We start from the raw sequence: 14,564 nt of genomic DNA on the forward strand, positions 1-14,564 counted from the left end.
CAGCCTTCCCAAGTCCTTATCCGACGTTCGGTTCGGTCCCTGTGCCCCCTCTTCGGGAACCTGCACGGCCTCGGCTAATGCAAATATCATACGAATTGCAGGGACGGCCCGAATAAATCTGCAAGCCCCTGCAGATACAATATCGAAGAATTAATTATATCTCATCTCAACATAGATTCGACTGCAGCCTTCGATCACGAGGCTAAACTCGGTAGTCTTGCATTGGTCAGAAAGCCGTGCAGCGTCGGATGATGCAAATTGCCACACCTTTCATTTGAATATCCTAGATTAGGTATGTTTGAGCAACAAATTGCCTGGAATGTTGGTCGCTGTTTAGATTGAAATCATTGGGGTATTCTATTTCTGTCTGGGCCTGTGTGGCCTTCGGGCTGGCCTGGATTCTTGCTGCAGTTCGTATTGCAATGCATCATCGTACCATGCTAATGTTCCACCGCGTCTGATGAGAGGGGAAGTTGATTGAGGCTCTCTGGAGTTTCAAGAGCAGTTCCTGGTCTGGACGGATTAGAGTAGAGGAGAAAGCCATGTACTGAACAGGAGGGTGTCCCCCTCTGCTTTCTATGTCCCCCTAAGCCTTTGGATCTTGACATCTCAGGCCAATAGGATACACAGCACCTGCTTTGCGTATTACTTTGGTCAATTCATTCCACTTCCTTACGAATCACCGCGTTCTGGTCTCTCTTAGACCGCACAACAGACATGCCCCGAGAAAGTTCCTGGGCACCAAGTGCCCGAATCACCAGCGTTCTGGTGGCCGTTGTGGCACTTCTGATCTTCGTCTCTGAGTGGCATAACAGCCCCGGCTTTACAGCCACAGTGATCAAAGCTCGACGCAATAGAGAGTTCAGCTTGGAATTCGATCATGTGCTTGAATCCAATACCAGTCTGAATCGAAGAGATAACTATTCATGTAGTTCCACCGCCCCTTGCTCCAACGGTGCATGCTGTGGAGCTTCCGGCTTCTGCGGCTATGGCCCAAAATACTGCGGACATGGCTGTGTCAGCCAATGCGATGCGACCGCTGAGTGCGGAGAGTACGCTTCTAACCCTGGAAAGAAGTGTCCTCTGAACGTCTGCTGCTCCCAGTATGGTATGTATCTTGGTGGAAAGCCTCATACGACTTCAGTGCGCGCCACAGCTACTGATATTCGGTATTTAGGTTTTTGTGGAACGACACAGGACTTCTGCGACGATAAATGCCAAAGTAACTGCGTTCAGCATCCGTCTCCTCCTGGCGGAGGAAAGGGCCATGTATTCGACAAGGTCATTGGGTACTACGAATCCTGGAGCAACGGAAAGTCTTGCCATGACATAGGCCCGACAGATTTGCCCTTAGATGCGCTCACACACGTCAACTACGCTTTCGCGTATATCGATCCAGGATCCTATCAAATAGTCACCATGGACTCAGCAACACCTGGTAGCTTGTTTGATGACTTGACGACATTGAAAACCATCAAGCCAGACCTTGAAGTATGGGTGAGCATCGGCGGATGGACGTTCTCGGACAATAACACAGCTACTCAACCTGTTTTCGGAGACATCGCAGCAGATGCCGGCAAGCGCCAGAAGTTCGCTAATAACTTGGTTCACTTCATGCAACAACATGGGTTCAACGGTGTGGACCTGGATTGGGAGTACCCGGGGGCGCCGGACCGTGGCGGGAAGAAGGAGGATACTGCAAACTATGTGCAGCTTCTCAAGACACTGAGATCTACATTTGACGGATCTGGAGGTATGTATAGCCTGAAACTTCAGCCAGTTCCCCTTCCACTCAAAGTTGACACTATATTACGACAAGCAAGTACGGCATTACATTCACCGCACCAAGTTCATTCTGGTACTTGCGTTGGTTTGATCTTCCCAACATACTCAAGTACTCCGACTGGATCAACTTCATGACCTACGACCTTCATGGGGTCTGGGATGCCGATAATCCAATCGGTAGCATTGTCCAGGGCCATACCAACCTCACCGAAATCAAGCTTGCCACTGAGTTGCTTTGGCGCGTCGGCGTTCCACCCAACAAAGTCGTGCTAGGCTTCGGTTTCTATGGCCGATCTTTTACTTTGGCTGATGCAAGCTGTTCAAAGCCCGGCTGCTCTTTCAGCGGTGCTTCGAAACCTGGTGAGTACACCCAACCATTTCCCCTTCATGCGACATGTATCGTCAAGGGTGGCGGCAAGCATTTTCTCTCTATTTACTCCAGTTAGGGGCTGGTGAATCTCCATATTGCTTTCGCCCTGTATCCAAGTGGAACGCTTGTGCAGAGGTCGGGCGCAGCAACGAATGATGCTTCCTTGGCTTTCGTTGAACATCTCTGGTAACCCTTGCGATGTTGCACTTGAGTGATGATGGTCATGTCCCGCCTGATTGGACCCATTAAATCCCTGGTGCTGTTGTACCTTTACCAGAAGAACTCCCAAGTTCTAACTGACCAAACCTCTAGGTCCCTGCACTTCAACCGGAGGTTACCTTGGTCACTACGAAATCCAGCAAGTCCTGAAAAGTGGCGCAAAGCCTGTTCACGATTCTGAGGCTGCCGTCAACTACCTCGTATTTGACGACACGCAATGGATATCGTATGATGATTCAGTGACGTTCAAGCAAAAAGCGGACTGGGCGAACAAAGTAGGGCTTGGTGGTTCCATGATATGGGCCTCAGACCTGGATGATGATAGTTACTCGGCCCACTCAGCATTGCTGGGAAGAAAGATCAACCCAACCAATGCACTGCAGCATTTCGATGATCTACTCCAGAAGGTGCATCAGTTGTCCTTGGCCACAAGCATCAAGGGACAGACGGGCGAGGGCTGCAAGAAGTACGAGGGAGACTGTCAAGACCTCAATGACCACAATGCCTTAGCACATGCTTGCGGTACTGGCTACACCGTTGTAGGCTGGGACGACGCGGGCTGCGGCAAAAAGAACCATCACTACGGTCTACCCATATGTTGCCCTCTTCTCAGTGTCCCTACGAGCTGCTCATGGAGAGGCGACAATACCGGCGGCGTCAGCGGCGATTGCAGCAGCGAATGCCAGGAAGGTGAGGTCAATGTGGGCGGTATTTACTCTCATTGGGGAGGAGGATTCACCAATGATGGCAACACCAACAGGTGCAGAAGGGGCGAGAAGGCATTTTGTTGTGTGGCCCCTGACTACGCGGCCATCAGGAAGAAATGTTCTTTGACATCCTGCTCCGGCAGCTGCCCTCCTGGCAGTACGCCCATGTTCAAGTACTACGACGACTGCTGGTTGGGTCGTTACAAAACATACTGCTGCCCCGACCCCGCTCCTGTGAGCGACTGTCACTGGGTCGGCGATGGTGGCGACTGTAAGAACGTTCACCGTTCAGAGGATGAGATTGAGTTTGCTCGGGACGCCTATGGCGACCCTGATGAGGGCAGCTGGGCCTGCTCTTGGGGCAGGAAAAAAGCAGCTTGTTGCAAGATTGGCCAGGTTGAGTCCCAGCCAGCGACATGCTCTTCGGACCCTTGCGAGTCGATTCCAGGATATTGCCCTCCTATCAACTATGACTCTGGTGGCGATGACGAAGGAGCTAGAGTTCTGTTCAGGCGCGACAGCGTGGAAAGCGATTACGAAATCCAATTCAAAAGAGGCATCACTCGCGAATATAAACCGCCCCCTCATGGACCAGTCGTCACGGTAAGAGGGGTATACTACCCGGGACCGTCGAAGATGTATCGTCCAACGAGATTCCTCACGCAGGCCATCCCAATGGCATACCGAATGCTTATGCGCTATTGTATCGGACCAGCACTTGAGGCCGTGAAGATTAATCTACCAGCTCGAGATGACATCATTCGGGGAGATCTCGACGTTGAGCACCCAGTTGACGTAAGCCGTTCGCCGCTCTGCAAGGCCCTCCCATTTATGGCACTGACATGAATCATCGCTAATATTATAACATGACAGAAACATGTCATTGCCGGGAGCTTTGTCGTATCCATGTTTACCGGCGTGTTGCCGACCGGCAAACGAGCTCGTCTACAAAAGATCAGTCAGTCTTTCTTTGATAAATGGAACACGCCCAATAAGGTCCTTGGTGCATTCCCAGGTATCGGCTCGCGTACTGGACCACAACCAAACACCATCAACGGACGGGTCATGACCGCTTTGGGCGCCAATGGCTGGCGGGAACCGTTCGTTCTACTCCAAAAGTCGGTCAACATTGCCAAAGGCCATGTATTCAAAGAGGAGTCAGCTGTAGCCCATGATAAGATCGAGATGTTTGCCAGGAGAGCAATGAAGCTTGATACAGAAAAAGCGGCAGACGAGCTGCTTTCGCTCTTCAGGACGGTATGTAATCGGTTCCATAACCATTTTCAGAGGATATGACCCCATCATTCGGAATAACAAGACTGATAGGAAGCTGGACATCTAGGCATTTGCAGTATTTGAGTACCTGAGCAAGCCTCACGTGAAGGGAGCTTGGGTCGCTGTCAATTCGCAGATGCGCCTTCAACTTGGCTACGTTGAGCGGGTCACTGGCATCAATATTCTGGTGAATTGGTGGGACGTCTGGTTTGTCGACTTCTCCGAGCATATAGGTAGAAAAGGGCAGGACTGGGCGGAAAAGGCCATTGGCAATGTTATGCGAATAATGTATGAATCAAACAAGGCGGCAACCGACGCAGGTAGACCCGAGGCGGATATTACGAATATGCTCAGGGAACAGCTGGGTTCCTTCGCCGACAGGATTAAGGATATGAGACTGCCATCTCTGCCACAAATACCTTTACTTCCACCGCCAGATGGTGGAGTGAAGAGGGATATCTGGGATGGTAAGTCCTGGGTGGTAGATTCGGAGGACCCCGATAAACTTGAACTTGACGAGGGATTGTGGGAAAGCGCCTCGGGTGGCACGGAGGTCTATTAGAGGTCAATTGGGAATTGAGAGGATAAGTACTTCAAAAACAGCAGTTGACGGCCTAGCTCAATAATGGAATCGATGTACTCCGGGCAATGTTAGGTGCCTTTTATTAACGATGTAGGTAACTCTACACACTTTGTGCAAGTAACCAGGTATTGTGAAATCTCGGTTGCCGGACAGGTGGCAATAGCTGGCATCCAGTCTGTGGCGGGGTGCAATGGCGAGATAATAGCCATTTACCCGCTACTGGCTACCTACATATTTAGGGAGTACTTAGGTATATATAAGCCGCCGTTTTGAAACTCCCAGCAAAGTGGAGTTTCTCTTCCGCCTTACACCACCCCCCTTTCCAGCACCTGAAGCAAAGCCTACTTCCTAGCTTCATGTTAGCCCTTACGCCCATTCCCAATGTTTCATGATGCGAAGTACCACCATCGACGCTGTCCGCAGCTGCACTTCCCTTCAGCACCGCATACACCGTCTAATAGTTCCGCTCAGACCTGCGACCCAATCTGAGCCTCCTGCCCTTCGCTTCCCATTCCACTCTACAAGTCGGAGATTTCACGCTTCTGATTGCGCACAGAACATCCACAACCCTGTCCTACAGATGGCTCCCGACGACATGCGCCACCTCAAACCCCTCGTGAACCACCTGGATGAGGGAAAGTCTGGCATCTCGCCTCGCACACCCGATACTTCCTACGACAGTTTCAATGAGGCCGATAACGTTAGAATGCACCTCCGTGTCAATGGGCATCGCATCTGGGGTTTTGTCGTGTATCGCTGCACCTATATCAGTGATACGGACTGGGAGTCATGCATCCAGCGCATCCATGCGTCGGTCAAGGAGTCTATAGACTCCTACAACGGGCAAGACCTGCTCCAAGAGGAGTGCTTCCAGCTCACTGTGATTTCCGATGCAAGCACTCTGAACGGCGCAAGCACGCAGGCCGTGCGTCGACATTTTAACGAATGGTGCGGACGTATGATTCACGAGGAACAGGGATCTCCAGAAGAAATTCGGCGCCAGACACAGAAACCCCCAGTTTCATTTAGTGATTGGGAGCTTCCGGTGAGGTACAACTTCTGCATCCAGGTCGACGAAGATTCGATGCAGAGCTTCATTTCGGAAGAATGGAATCCTTGGGTCAAGTTGATCAAGCGTGACTGGAAGCCCCGGGAAAGGGAACCCTCGCAGTTCGTGCCCGGGCCGGGCTGGACAATGGAGCTTCGGGGGAGGTACAAAGATGTGGAGTACGACGAGTTTTACACCGAGGAGGATGAGGAAGAATACCCTCCCATTGAGGGATGCACGGATGAAGACGTGGGTTGGACGAAGGTACGGATCGTAGGTCTTATGCCGTCTATGTACGCCAAGTTGAGAAACCCAAATATCTGGGAGATCCAGTATTATAGGCCGCCGGACCTGCCGGAGTTCTAGACGAGTCTGAGAACAATATTGTATCACTATATAACCTGTACAGTATTATTCGGATGTTAAACAATGTTTACTTGCCCGGCGTAATCAGGAATAAATGGAATACACAGTTGCTGTTCGTGAGCAAAGTATGGCTCAACCCCGCGGTCACTTGTCCTCGGCAAGTGACCACGAGTCAAGCAGCCCAAGCAAATACACACCATCTTAAATTATTAAGGCTGTGATCTCAAACATCCATCTTGTTACTCACCATGTTCGAGTTTGGCGTATCTTTCCAGCTTTGCTGCAGGTCGTTTTTGAGTGTGAGGCCTTCGTTCCCCGCGAAAGTGCCAGTGGGAAACAACAGATTGCTCATTTCTGGTGAGTTCATGTGGTTGGTAACTCACATCACCCATGACTCATATGTAGCAACTAAATCGAATATCTTACCCCCCCCCCCCACTCATGAAGCTGGTGTTGTGATCGGATAGATGCCTGGAAACGCCCCCCCTCGTCGTGGGGGTACCCATCCAATCTCCTGGATCGGCCACCGCATCCAGGCATGATGAGCATCATCCACAGCCGCGTAGATGCGATCTATCAAGTGTATTCCCCAGCCCTTGAGCCACCAATGATACTCGAGCTTGTGGAGGAGGACGCAGAAGAACGCCAGTACGCAGAGTGCATTGCTGTCTTTCTGCCGCAGCAGGTCGATATATCCGTCGGGGATCTTGTACAGCCAGGTGAAGATGCTGCGGGTCTTATCCTCGCCGCCGGACTGCTCCTTGGCGTCGAAAGACGAGAAGGCGGCTCGGAGGTCCCCGAACGCGTCAAGCAAATACTGTTGTGTCTGCTCGTCCGACGTGCATGTGTCAAGATGGTTCTGGAACTCTCTTAGAGCTTCGTGGTCCGGCTGCTGCTGAGAATCCCACTTGTCTTTGCCATGGTCTCGGGAGCGGAATAGGAAGGCGATGGAAGACGAGAGCATGGCACGGCCGTTGGCCCCGAGGATGGTGCGCAGACCCCAAAAGAGCGTAAGCCAACTGGGTATGACGTTGCTCTCATCGAAGAAATGGTCGTCGTCTTTGAGGTTGGCGAACGAGATGAACATCGTGAGGCTGCTGAAGCAGTACATGGGAACCGAGTTCTCTACCGAGATGTTAGACAGGAGTGGGGCGGCTATAGAGGTGGCAGCTGTGTGGAAAGCCGCGGTCTCGGCGTAGTAATACTGTCGGGACTGGGGCGGAAGTGTCCCAAGTGCGATGCCGCCAGCGCCAGGATGGAATAGAGCACATGGGGATGTGAGAAGCCTAGCTTCGGGACGTCGACAAGGTAGTAATGGCGGGTGATGGGGTCGGAAGACAGTGTGGGGCCAGTCGATGTGGTATAGTGGTGCGCTTGGTAACGGCAAGGAAGTGGTCTGGTTACCAAGGGGATCAGGCGCTGGGGCGGGAGGAGAGATCGCAGGGTGACGGGCTGGTGCATCTGGGACAGCCGAGTCATCCGCCAGGTCACATAACGAGCCACGCCTTGAACAATTTCGGCAGCGCGGGCGTTCCTCGCCGCACTTTGGAACATACGTCAGCGAGGAGAAAAACTAAGTGCTGCTGAAAGCCGTCAGATCATCGGGGATCACACCTTGACCTTTCTTTTCTTGCAGTTTTTGCAGCCGCTCCTGGACTTGATGTGGCGCCGCCGCGATGGCTTTTCTGCAGTTTCTGGAGTCATTCCGAGCTATTTTATACGAGATGCGAGCGTCAGTAGTGTTTCCGACCGGTCTTAGGGTATACGAGGTTACGTGTAGCCTTCACTGTACAGCGAAGGTCAGAAGGGACAAGCAAATCGATACTCATCGCGAATTTAGCGCTGACCTAGCTTCGGATCGTCGGGCCAAGCCGAAGTCTTTGCGAGGTCTTAAGTGGAGAACTCCCCTCGTACCTCCTCGCACTCTCTTCACACTCTCTCGCACTTCGCACTAAGTGCGAAGCAGCCCGCGCGCCAAGCCTGGGGCTGAATGAGAGCTAATTGCGCCGATCCCATACTAAGCCCGCCCCGACGTGTCGATCACCACCATCGTCATTTCTAGGAGGGATATAGTAGCCATGAAATAGTAATATCGCCTCTACATGCGAACTTGAGACATACATAAATAGACAGAGTTGATCGTATGAACATGAATTACCAGCAACAAGCAATCCAGTCAACTCACTGCAGAAATTTGAAAGTGCCTCTCCAACAGTTGTCGATATCGAAAATTCATCACGATGTTTTCTAAAACCCTTTCCCCTGCGGCCCTGCTGACGCTGCTCATGCTCGATAATGTGCAAGGGCGAGCCCCAGCCGTTCGCAACAACACGCAGAGCCATACCGGCTTCGCACCGGTACGCAACCCCCTGAAACATTGACAGTTGACGTGGACCCGCCCATCCTTACTGACCCCATGACTTACAGTGCGATGCCCTCATCGATGCCGGCCTGTCTCACGCCGTGCACCTACCCTCCTCCCCCCTCTACCCATCTCTCGTCCGTGGCTCCTACTGGCCTGACACCCAGCGAGCCCCCTGGTGCTTCGTCCTACCGAGCAGCGCCGTCGAGGTCTCCCAAGCCCTGACCGCCATCCAATCCGCCGGCGGTGGCGCCGGGGACTGGCACGTAGCCATCCGCAGCGGCGGGCACGGGACCCGAAGCTCCAACAGCCTCGAGCAGGGCGTCATCGTCGACCTGGCCCGCCTGAACGCCACCACGTACGACGCCGCCACCAAGACCGCGAGCGTCGGGCCCGGGGCGCGGTGGGGCGAGGTCTACGCCAGCCTGGAGGAGCACGGCGTCAGCGTGACGGGCGGACGCGAGGGTGTTGTGGGCGTCGGCGGGCTTTTGCTCGGCGGCGGCGTCTCGTGGCACACGGCGCGGACCGGGTTCGCCTGCGAAAGCGTCGTCGACTACGAGGTGGTGCTGGCGAGCGGCGAGATTGTCCACGCCAACGCGACGGCGCACTCGGATCTGTTCCGCGCGCTCAAGGGGGGCAGCAGCAATTTTGGCATCGTCACCCAGTTCCATCTGGAGACCTTCCCCGCGGCCAACTTGGTCGTCGACAGGAGATCCATCGGCATCGAGCATATTGATGCCGTGATTGACGCGGTGGCTGCTTTTACTGATCTGGACCAGTCGTACCACGACAACGCACTTATGTCGGCCATCCAATACCGACCGGACACCGAGACCTCCACGATCAGTGTGACGGAGATTAATACCTTAAAACGTGCCAACAGCACGGCATTTGCCGCCATGAACCGAATCCCCACATTAGTCCCGGCTACGACAGAATCGTTGACCCTTGCCCAGTCCGCTAATTCCTCTGCACTGACCGGTGTTTTGCGGTAAGTTGGGCAAGACCGTCCCTCACGTCTTCGATTAGATACAACTGACCCTTATCAACCCCGTAGATCCGCTGGAGCCGGCCCCGTGACGATAGCCAACGACCCGCGAGTGATGCGTTACTGCGCCGAGCAGCACGAAAGCCTAGTCGAGGGCCTGAAAGCCTTCCTCGGGCCCAAGAACTTCAGCACCATCCTCGACTTCCAGCCGCTCCCCTCTTACGTCACCGACATTGGCGTGCAGAAGGGAGGCAACATGCTCGGGCTCGACCGGTCCCCGCGCAACCGGATCCTCTTTGCGGCCGGGGCCATCCTGACGACCCCGAGCAGCGCGGACCAGTTCCCGCAGGTCTACGAGAAGGTGGCGGCGATGGTCCAGAGGATCGAGGCGTTCGCGACATCGGTCGGGAGCAATGAGGAGTTCGTGTATCTTGCCTATGCCGATGCGGCTCAGGACCCCCTTGGGAGCTACGGCGCGGCCAACGTGAAACACATTCGGGACGCTGCGAAGAGATATGACCCCGATGGCTTTTTCCAATATAAAGTACCAGGCGGCTTCAAGATTAGCAGGGTACCATAAAGATGTCACTATAGCTTTTAGGTGAATATTTGACTATTTGTAATCTAGAATCTTCAAAGTGTACACAATGTTATTGTGACGTGAAACCCTAGCCAGTTCTCAAAGTTGGAAACTGGACCAAGCATCCATTTGCACCCAGGCTCACAGTCAAGAACTGTCTTGATTTGCGTTGCAAAAAGCCCTGCGCACATCAACTGCGCCTCCAAAGGTAAATTGCTCCTATGGGCAAAGATGGCGGTGAGTCTTTTGTTTCTGCCGGGTAACCCTGGTATGAATCGAGGAAGAGGAGAAAAAAAGAAAAAAAGGGGGGGAAACCAAAAAGAAAAAGTGGTCAAGCAACAGAGACCTCCTGGGCAAACCGTTGACGACTCGCCTGCATCACCGATATGCACTTACACATGTCAATCTATCTCTACCACTCAAATTGAACCGCCAGCTACCCCAAACAGGCACACAATGCGGCTTCGCCCCAATATCTATGGTACTTAGCTACCAAAGCTGTCGCGCAAAGGCGGTGTACATGTCTGCAGGGTTGGCCCAGCTTATCATTACCGTGCAAGCCTGGATAACTGGCCATCTAAATCAATAATTTAGGTGGAGAATGATGGCTCATCATGGGGGTGGATCGTGGCCTGATACCCGATCTTAGCATCTAGAGAAGCTTGGCAAACCGCAAGCTGTCATGCAGTGTAGGCAGAGCCTGGCCTCTTGCGCCACCAGAACATTTCGTGGGACAGTAAGCACAGGTGCGGGGTACGACATCCAAGTCTCAAGCTTTAATTCTACCGAATCATGATTTCTTTCACGTCTTACCTTGGATCCTGAGCATATTGGCCATCAAACATGGCCTCTCTTTGCAATCGCTGCCAAGAGATATTTTCGCGTCCAAACGATACCCGCTGGCACCTCCACCATCCCGACAATGAATCTTTCAAGGAAGCTGTTGCCGCTGGGTGCTATATGTGCAAGGGCTTGTCATCAGAGTTCAGGCGTTCGAATGGTACCCTCGCAGACCTTGATGATACCGCTCTAACCAATTATATCGTTGATGGCCCTTCCGAACTTAATAGGTTTAGTGTCTTCCTCAGTTGGGACGGAGAAGACTATGGCGAGCGCCAAAGGAGATTTGACATATTAACACTTCAAAGTGGGTAATCATAAGGGGGTTTAACGACCGTGAAGCGACTGACTCTGGCAGGTGTACGCGACGCGCTCCCATCCACCACAGAGAGCAAGAGAATGCCCACCCGTCAGTATATGAACACAGCGAAACAATGGATCACCGAGTTCCAAGACAATCACAGTGATTGTCGACATCTCAGCGCGTGGAAAACCAAAATGGGGTTTTACGTCCCTGAGCGGCTTGTCGCGATCGGAATGGGGGACGGAGAGCACTGGCGGCTCGTGCACAGAGTGAATCTCGACCAAGCAGCAGATCGGTACGCAACACTAAGCCACCGCTGGAGTAACGAGCCTACTGTAACGCTGCTTGAGGAGAATACGGAGACTCTTACGGCGCCGCAGCCCGTGGCGAACCTGCCGGCCACTTTCCAAGATGCGATTACAGTCGCCCTCGAGTTGGGGATCCGATACATCTGGATCGACTGCCTATGCATTATCCAAGACTCTTACCAGGACTGGAGAGAGCAAGGGATGCAGATGTGCAATATCTACACGAACGCCGTTGTCAACATCGCGGCCACAGGTGTCCCGAACAACACGTACAGCTTCTTGCAGACCCTCGAAGGCAGAGATATACCGCTACCGCCTATTGTTCAACCTCCATGGCTTGGCAGGTCATCAAGCAGCACATCTCACCCGCCAAAGAACGACGGCGATAATGTGATGTGCGTGGTTAATACGTTCTTCTGGTGGGCCGAAGTTATTAATACGGTGCTCCTATCCAGAGGGTGGGTCTTTCAAGAGCGATATCTTGCTCCGCGTGTCCTGCATTTCGGTAACGAACAACTGCTCTGGGAATGCGCCACCATTGACGCCTGTGAGGTATACCCACAAGGAATTCCTAAATATCTTAAGAAGAACGGCCACACGGACCTTAAGCGCCTCAAACTGGACGATACTGTTCTCAATGCGAAGGAGCAGGGTTCCCAAGATATGATAACTTTGCCTGAAAAGAAAACCGATGCGTCCCTCAGCGTCTGGTGCGATCTGGTCGAGGCCTACACACGGACCGACCTCACTAAACACGGCGACAAGCTCATTGCCCTGTTTGGGGTGGCGGAGCTCGTCCGGAGGCTGTATCACGATGCCGAAGGCCAGAGATCAAAGGACGGGTATTGGGCGGGCATCTTTGAGCGGCACATCCCGCTCATGCTCGAGTGGCACATAGACACCACCCGGGGGCCACCAGGTGTCCGGGCCCCGGAGTATCGAGCCCCGACCTGGTCGTGGGCCAGCATCGACGGGCGGGTGCACTACGAGTTTCATCCTCAGACATTCTCCGACTGGGATCATCTGCCGTGGCCGACACTTTGGGAACGATTCTTGAGGCACCGCAAGTTTCGGTCCGCCGTGCCGTACCAGGTCGTCTTCCCGGCCCAGGGTCTACGTCAGGGGTCAGAGTGGTATGCACTTGTCTCGGATGTCGTAATGGGCCCCGCGAGCTTTGGGGGTTCCCAAGTGACTGGCCAGGACTCGAGAATCTCCGTCAAACTGCGCGGGCATCTTCCCACGTTGGCGTCGATCATGAGCAGGGCCAGGAAAGGCCAGGTTCGACAGCCCGTGCTAGTCACCGAGGATACTGATAACGCTGTCTTTCCTGGCGACGACGACGAAGAGGAAGATCCAGATACCTGGAGCTTTCACGATAGGCGATGTCTGCCTCTGCGATGCCTACAGCTTCGTGACGATAACTTTCGCCTTATGTACTGGGTCACTGGTTTGATAGTGAAACCCCACGAGAACCTGGAATCGGTCTACTCCAGATGCGGCTTCTTCTGCATCCCATCTACGGAAGCTGTGCAGCAAATGGGCGTACGGACCTCTGGTCCCAGCCCTTTCAAGGCCGACTTCGTTGATGGGACGGAGATTTCTTCGATTGAGATTATCTGAGTCTGAACGACCAAACAGACACTGATAGCCAAGAGCCCAACTAGGGAAGCGAAACAATGTCATATGCATAAGAATGGGTACAAGGGAAAAGAGACGGAAAGGTGAGGGCACAAGGCACAAAGGACAACGGGGAAAAAAGAGGATTAAGGACATTGGGCAACAAGAGGTGCAATTTCTACTGCGAAGACATGTTCCATTCTATGACTCTATTTTGGCATCTAATATCTGCAGATCCTCATTCTTACTTACCTTCTGTATTACTTCCCTATCTCTCTAGTTTTATACCGGTCTCAGCAAGGGAACGACAATGCCGCTCACTAGCTAGAGTCATACGAAGGGGACTAGTTGAAAGAGATGATTAGTAAATACCTGCCTTTCCGAACTCGGTCACCATAACCCCCCGGACATCCGCGGCCAGGTTCGGGCCGGGCCGCATGGCGAGTACGGTAGTCATGATAGCCGGGACAGCCAGCTCGAGCCCGTCGCGGAAATCGCTCTCGCTCGTCCGTTGCCACACGTCGCCCGCCAGGAACGACTTGCCCATCTCGAGAATGACCGTCTCCACCACTTGTTGATTAGGCTTCTCGTTCACCGCCACCTCGCGCTGCAGCTCGTTGCCAAACAGCACCAGCTGGCGGATCTGCCGCGTGTGCTTTTCCAGGGGGCGGCGGTGGTACGTGTCCTGGTTCTCGAGGACGGCCGTCTTGCAGTTCTGCATGAACTGCATGAGGAACTGCTGCTCGAGCGTGAAGAAGAGGCGAAACGCCTTGCCCATGTCCGTCTCTTCGCCCAAGCGGCGGACCCAGTCGTCGTTGCGGGCCTGCTTGAGCTCCTGGCGCGACTCGACCAGCTTCGTTGTGCACAGGGCGCAGGTGCCCTGCGTCTTGGCCTCGCTCACCGTCGTGACCGTCTCGGCGGGCTCCGGCTCGCCCGGCCGCAGCGTCCGGACCACCCGGCGCTGGATCGGGGTGGCGTGGTTGTCGATGTGCCAGCAGCCCGTGTGGACCGTGTTGACGTTGGTGACGAAGGTCACTCTTCGCGGTGCTGAGGAAGAAGCCATGTTCGTGGTGAGTCCTGGGAGCTGTGTTTTGATGTAGGTTAGTGTCTCCTGTAAAAGGCTAGATCTGTTGATGCTGAGCGAATGAGCTTGATGTGCTTGCTACTTTTTGGCTTCCTCAGGGGCCTTTGTGACTTTTATAATGATCATCG

General features: G+C 53.5%; 4 protein-coding genes across 4 annotated transcripts; 3 read left to right on the forward strand and 1 right to left on the reverse strand.

The window, feature by feature from the left end:
- Positions 1–717: 717 nt before the first annotated feature.
- PG985_012909 (glycoside hydrolase superfamily) lies at positions 718–4,918 on the forward strand (the record flags this gene model as incomplete). Its single annotated transcript, XM_066832675.1, has 7 exons — positions 718–1,753; positions 1,824–1,870; positions 1,896–2,145; positions 2,468–3,684; positions 3,748–3,876; positions 3,955–4,338; positions 4,424–4,918. 7 exons carry the CDS (start codon positions 718–720, stop codon positions 4,916–4,918), a joined length of 3,558 nt encoding a protein of 1,185 aa, XP_066680725.1.
- A 1,874-nt stretch (positions 4,919–6,792) lies between these two features.
- Positions 6,793–8,057, reverse strand: PG985_012910 (uncharacterized protein; the record flags this gene model as incomplete). Its single annotated transcript, XM_066832676.1, has 2 exons — positions 6,793–7,896; positions 7,968–8,057. The coding sequence occupies 2 exons, from the start codon at positions 8,055–8,057 to the stop codon at positions 6,793–6,795; spliced, it is 1,194 nt and encodes a 397-aa protein (XP_066680726.1).
- Positions 8,058–8,593: 536 nt separating this feature from the next.
- On the forward strand, positions 8,594–10,283 carry PG985_012911 (FAD binding domain-containing protein; the record flags this gene model as incomplete). The annotated part of the gene is made up of 3 exons (XM_066832677.1): positions 8,594–8,710; positions 8,781–9,706; positions 9,773–10,283. The coding sequence occupies 3 exons, from the start codon at positions 8,594–8,596 to the stop codon at positions 10,281–10,283; spliced, it is 1,554 nt and encodes a 517-aa protein (XP_066680727.1).
- An 843-nt stretch (positions 10,284–11,126) lies between these two features.
- On the forward strand, positions 11,127–14,403 carry PG985_012912 (heterokaryon incompatibility protein; the record flags this gene model as incomplete). Its single annotated transcript, XM_066832678.1, has 3 exons — positions 11,127–11,430; positions 11,482–13,277; positions 13,774–14,403. 3 exons carry the CDS (start codon positions 11,127–11,129, stop codon positions 14,401–14,403), a joined length of 2,730 nt encoding a protein of 909 aa, XP_066680728.1.
- Positions 14,404–14,564: the final 161 nt, after the last annotated feature.

The sequence above is a fragment of the Apiospora marii genome (genome assembly GCF_038362585.1).
Source record: "Apiospora marii strain CBS 49790 chromosome Unknown utg000009l_segment0_segment0, whole genome shotgun sequence".
In the NCBI taxonomy this organism is placed as follows: Eukaryota; Fungi; Ascomycota; class Sordariomycetes; order Amphisphaeriales; family Apiosporaceae; genus Apiospora; species Apiospora marii.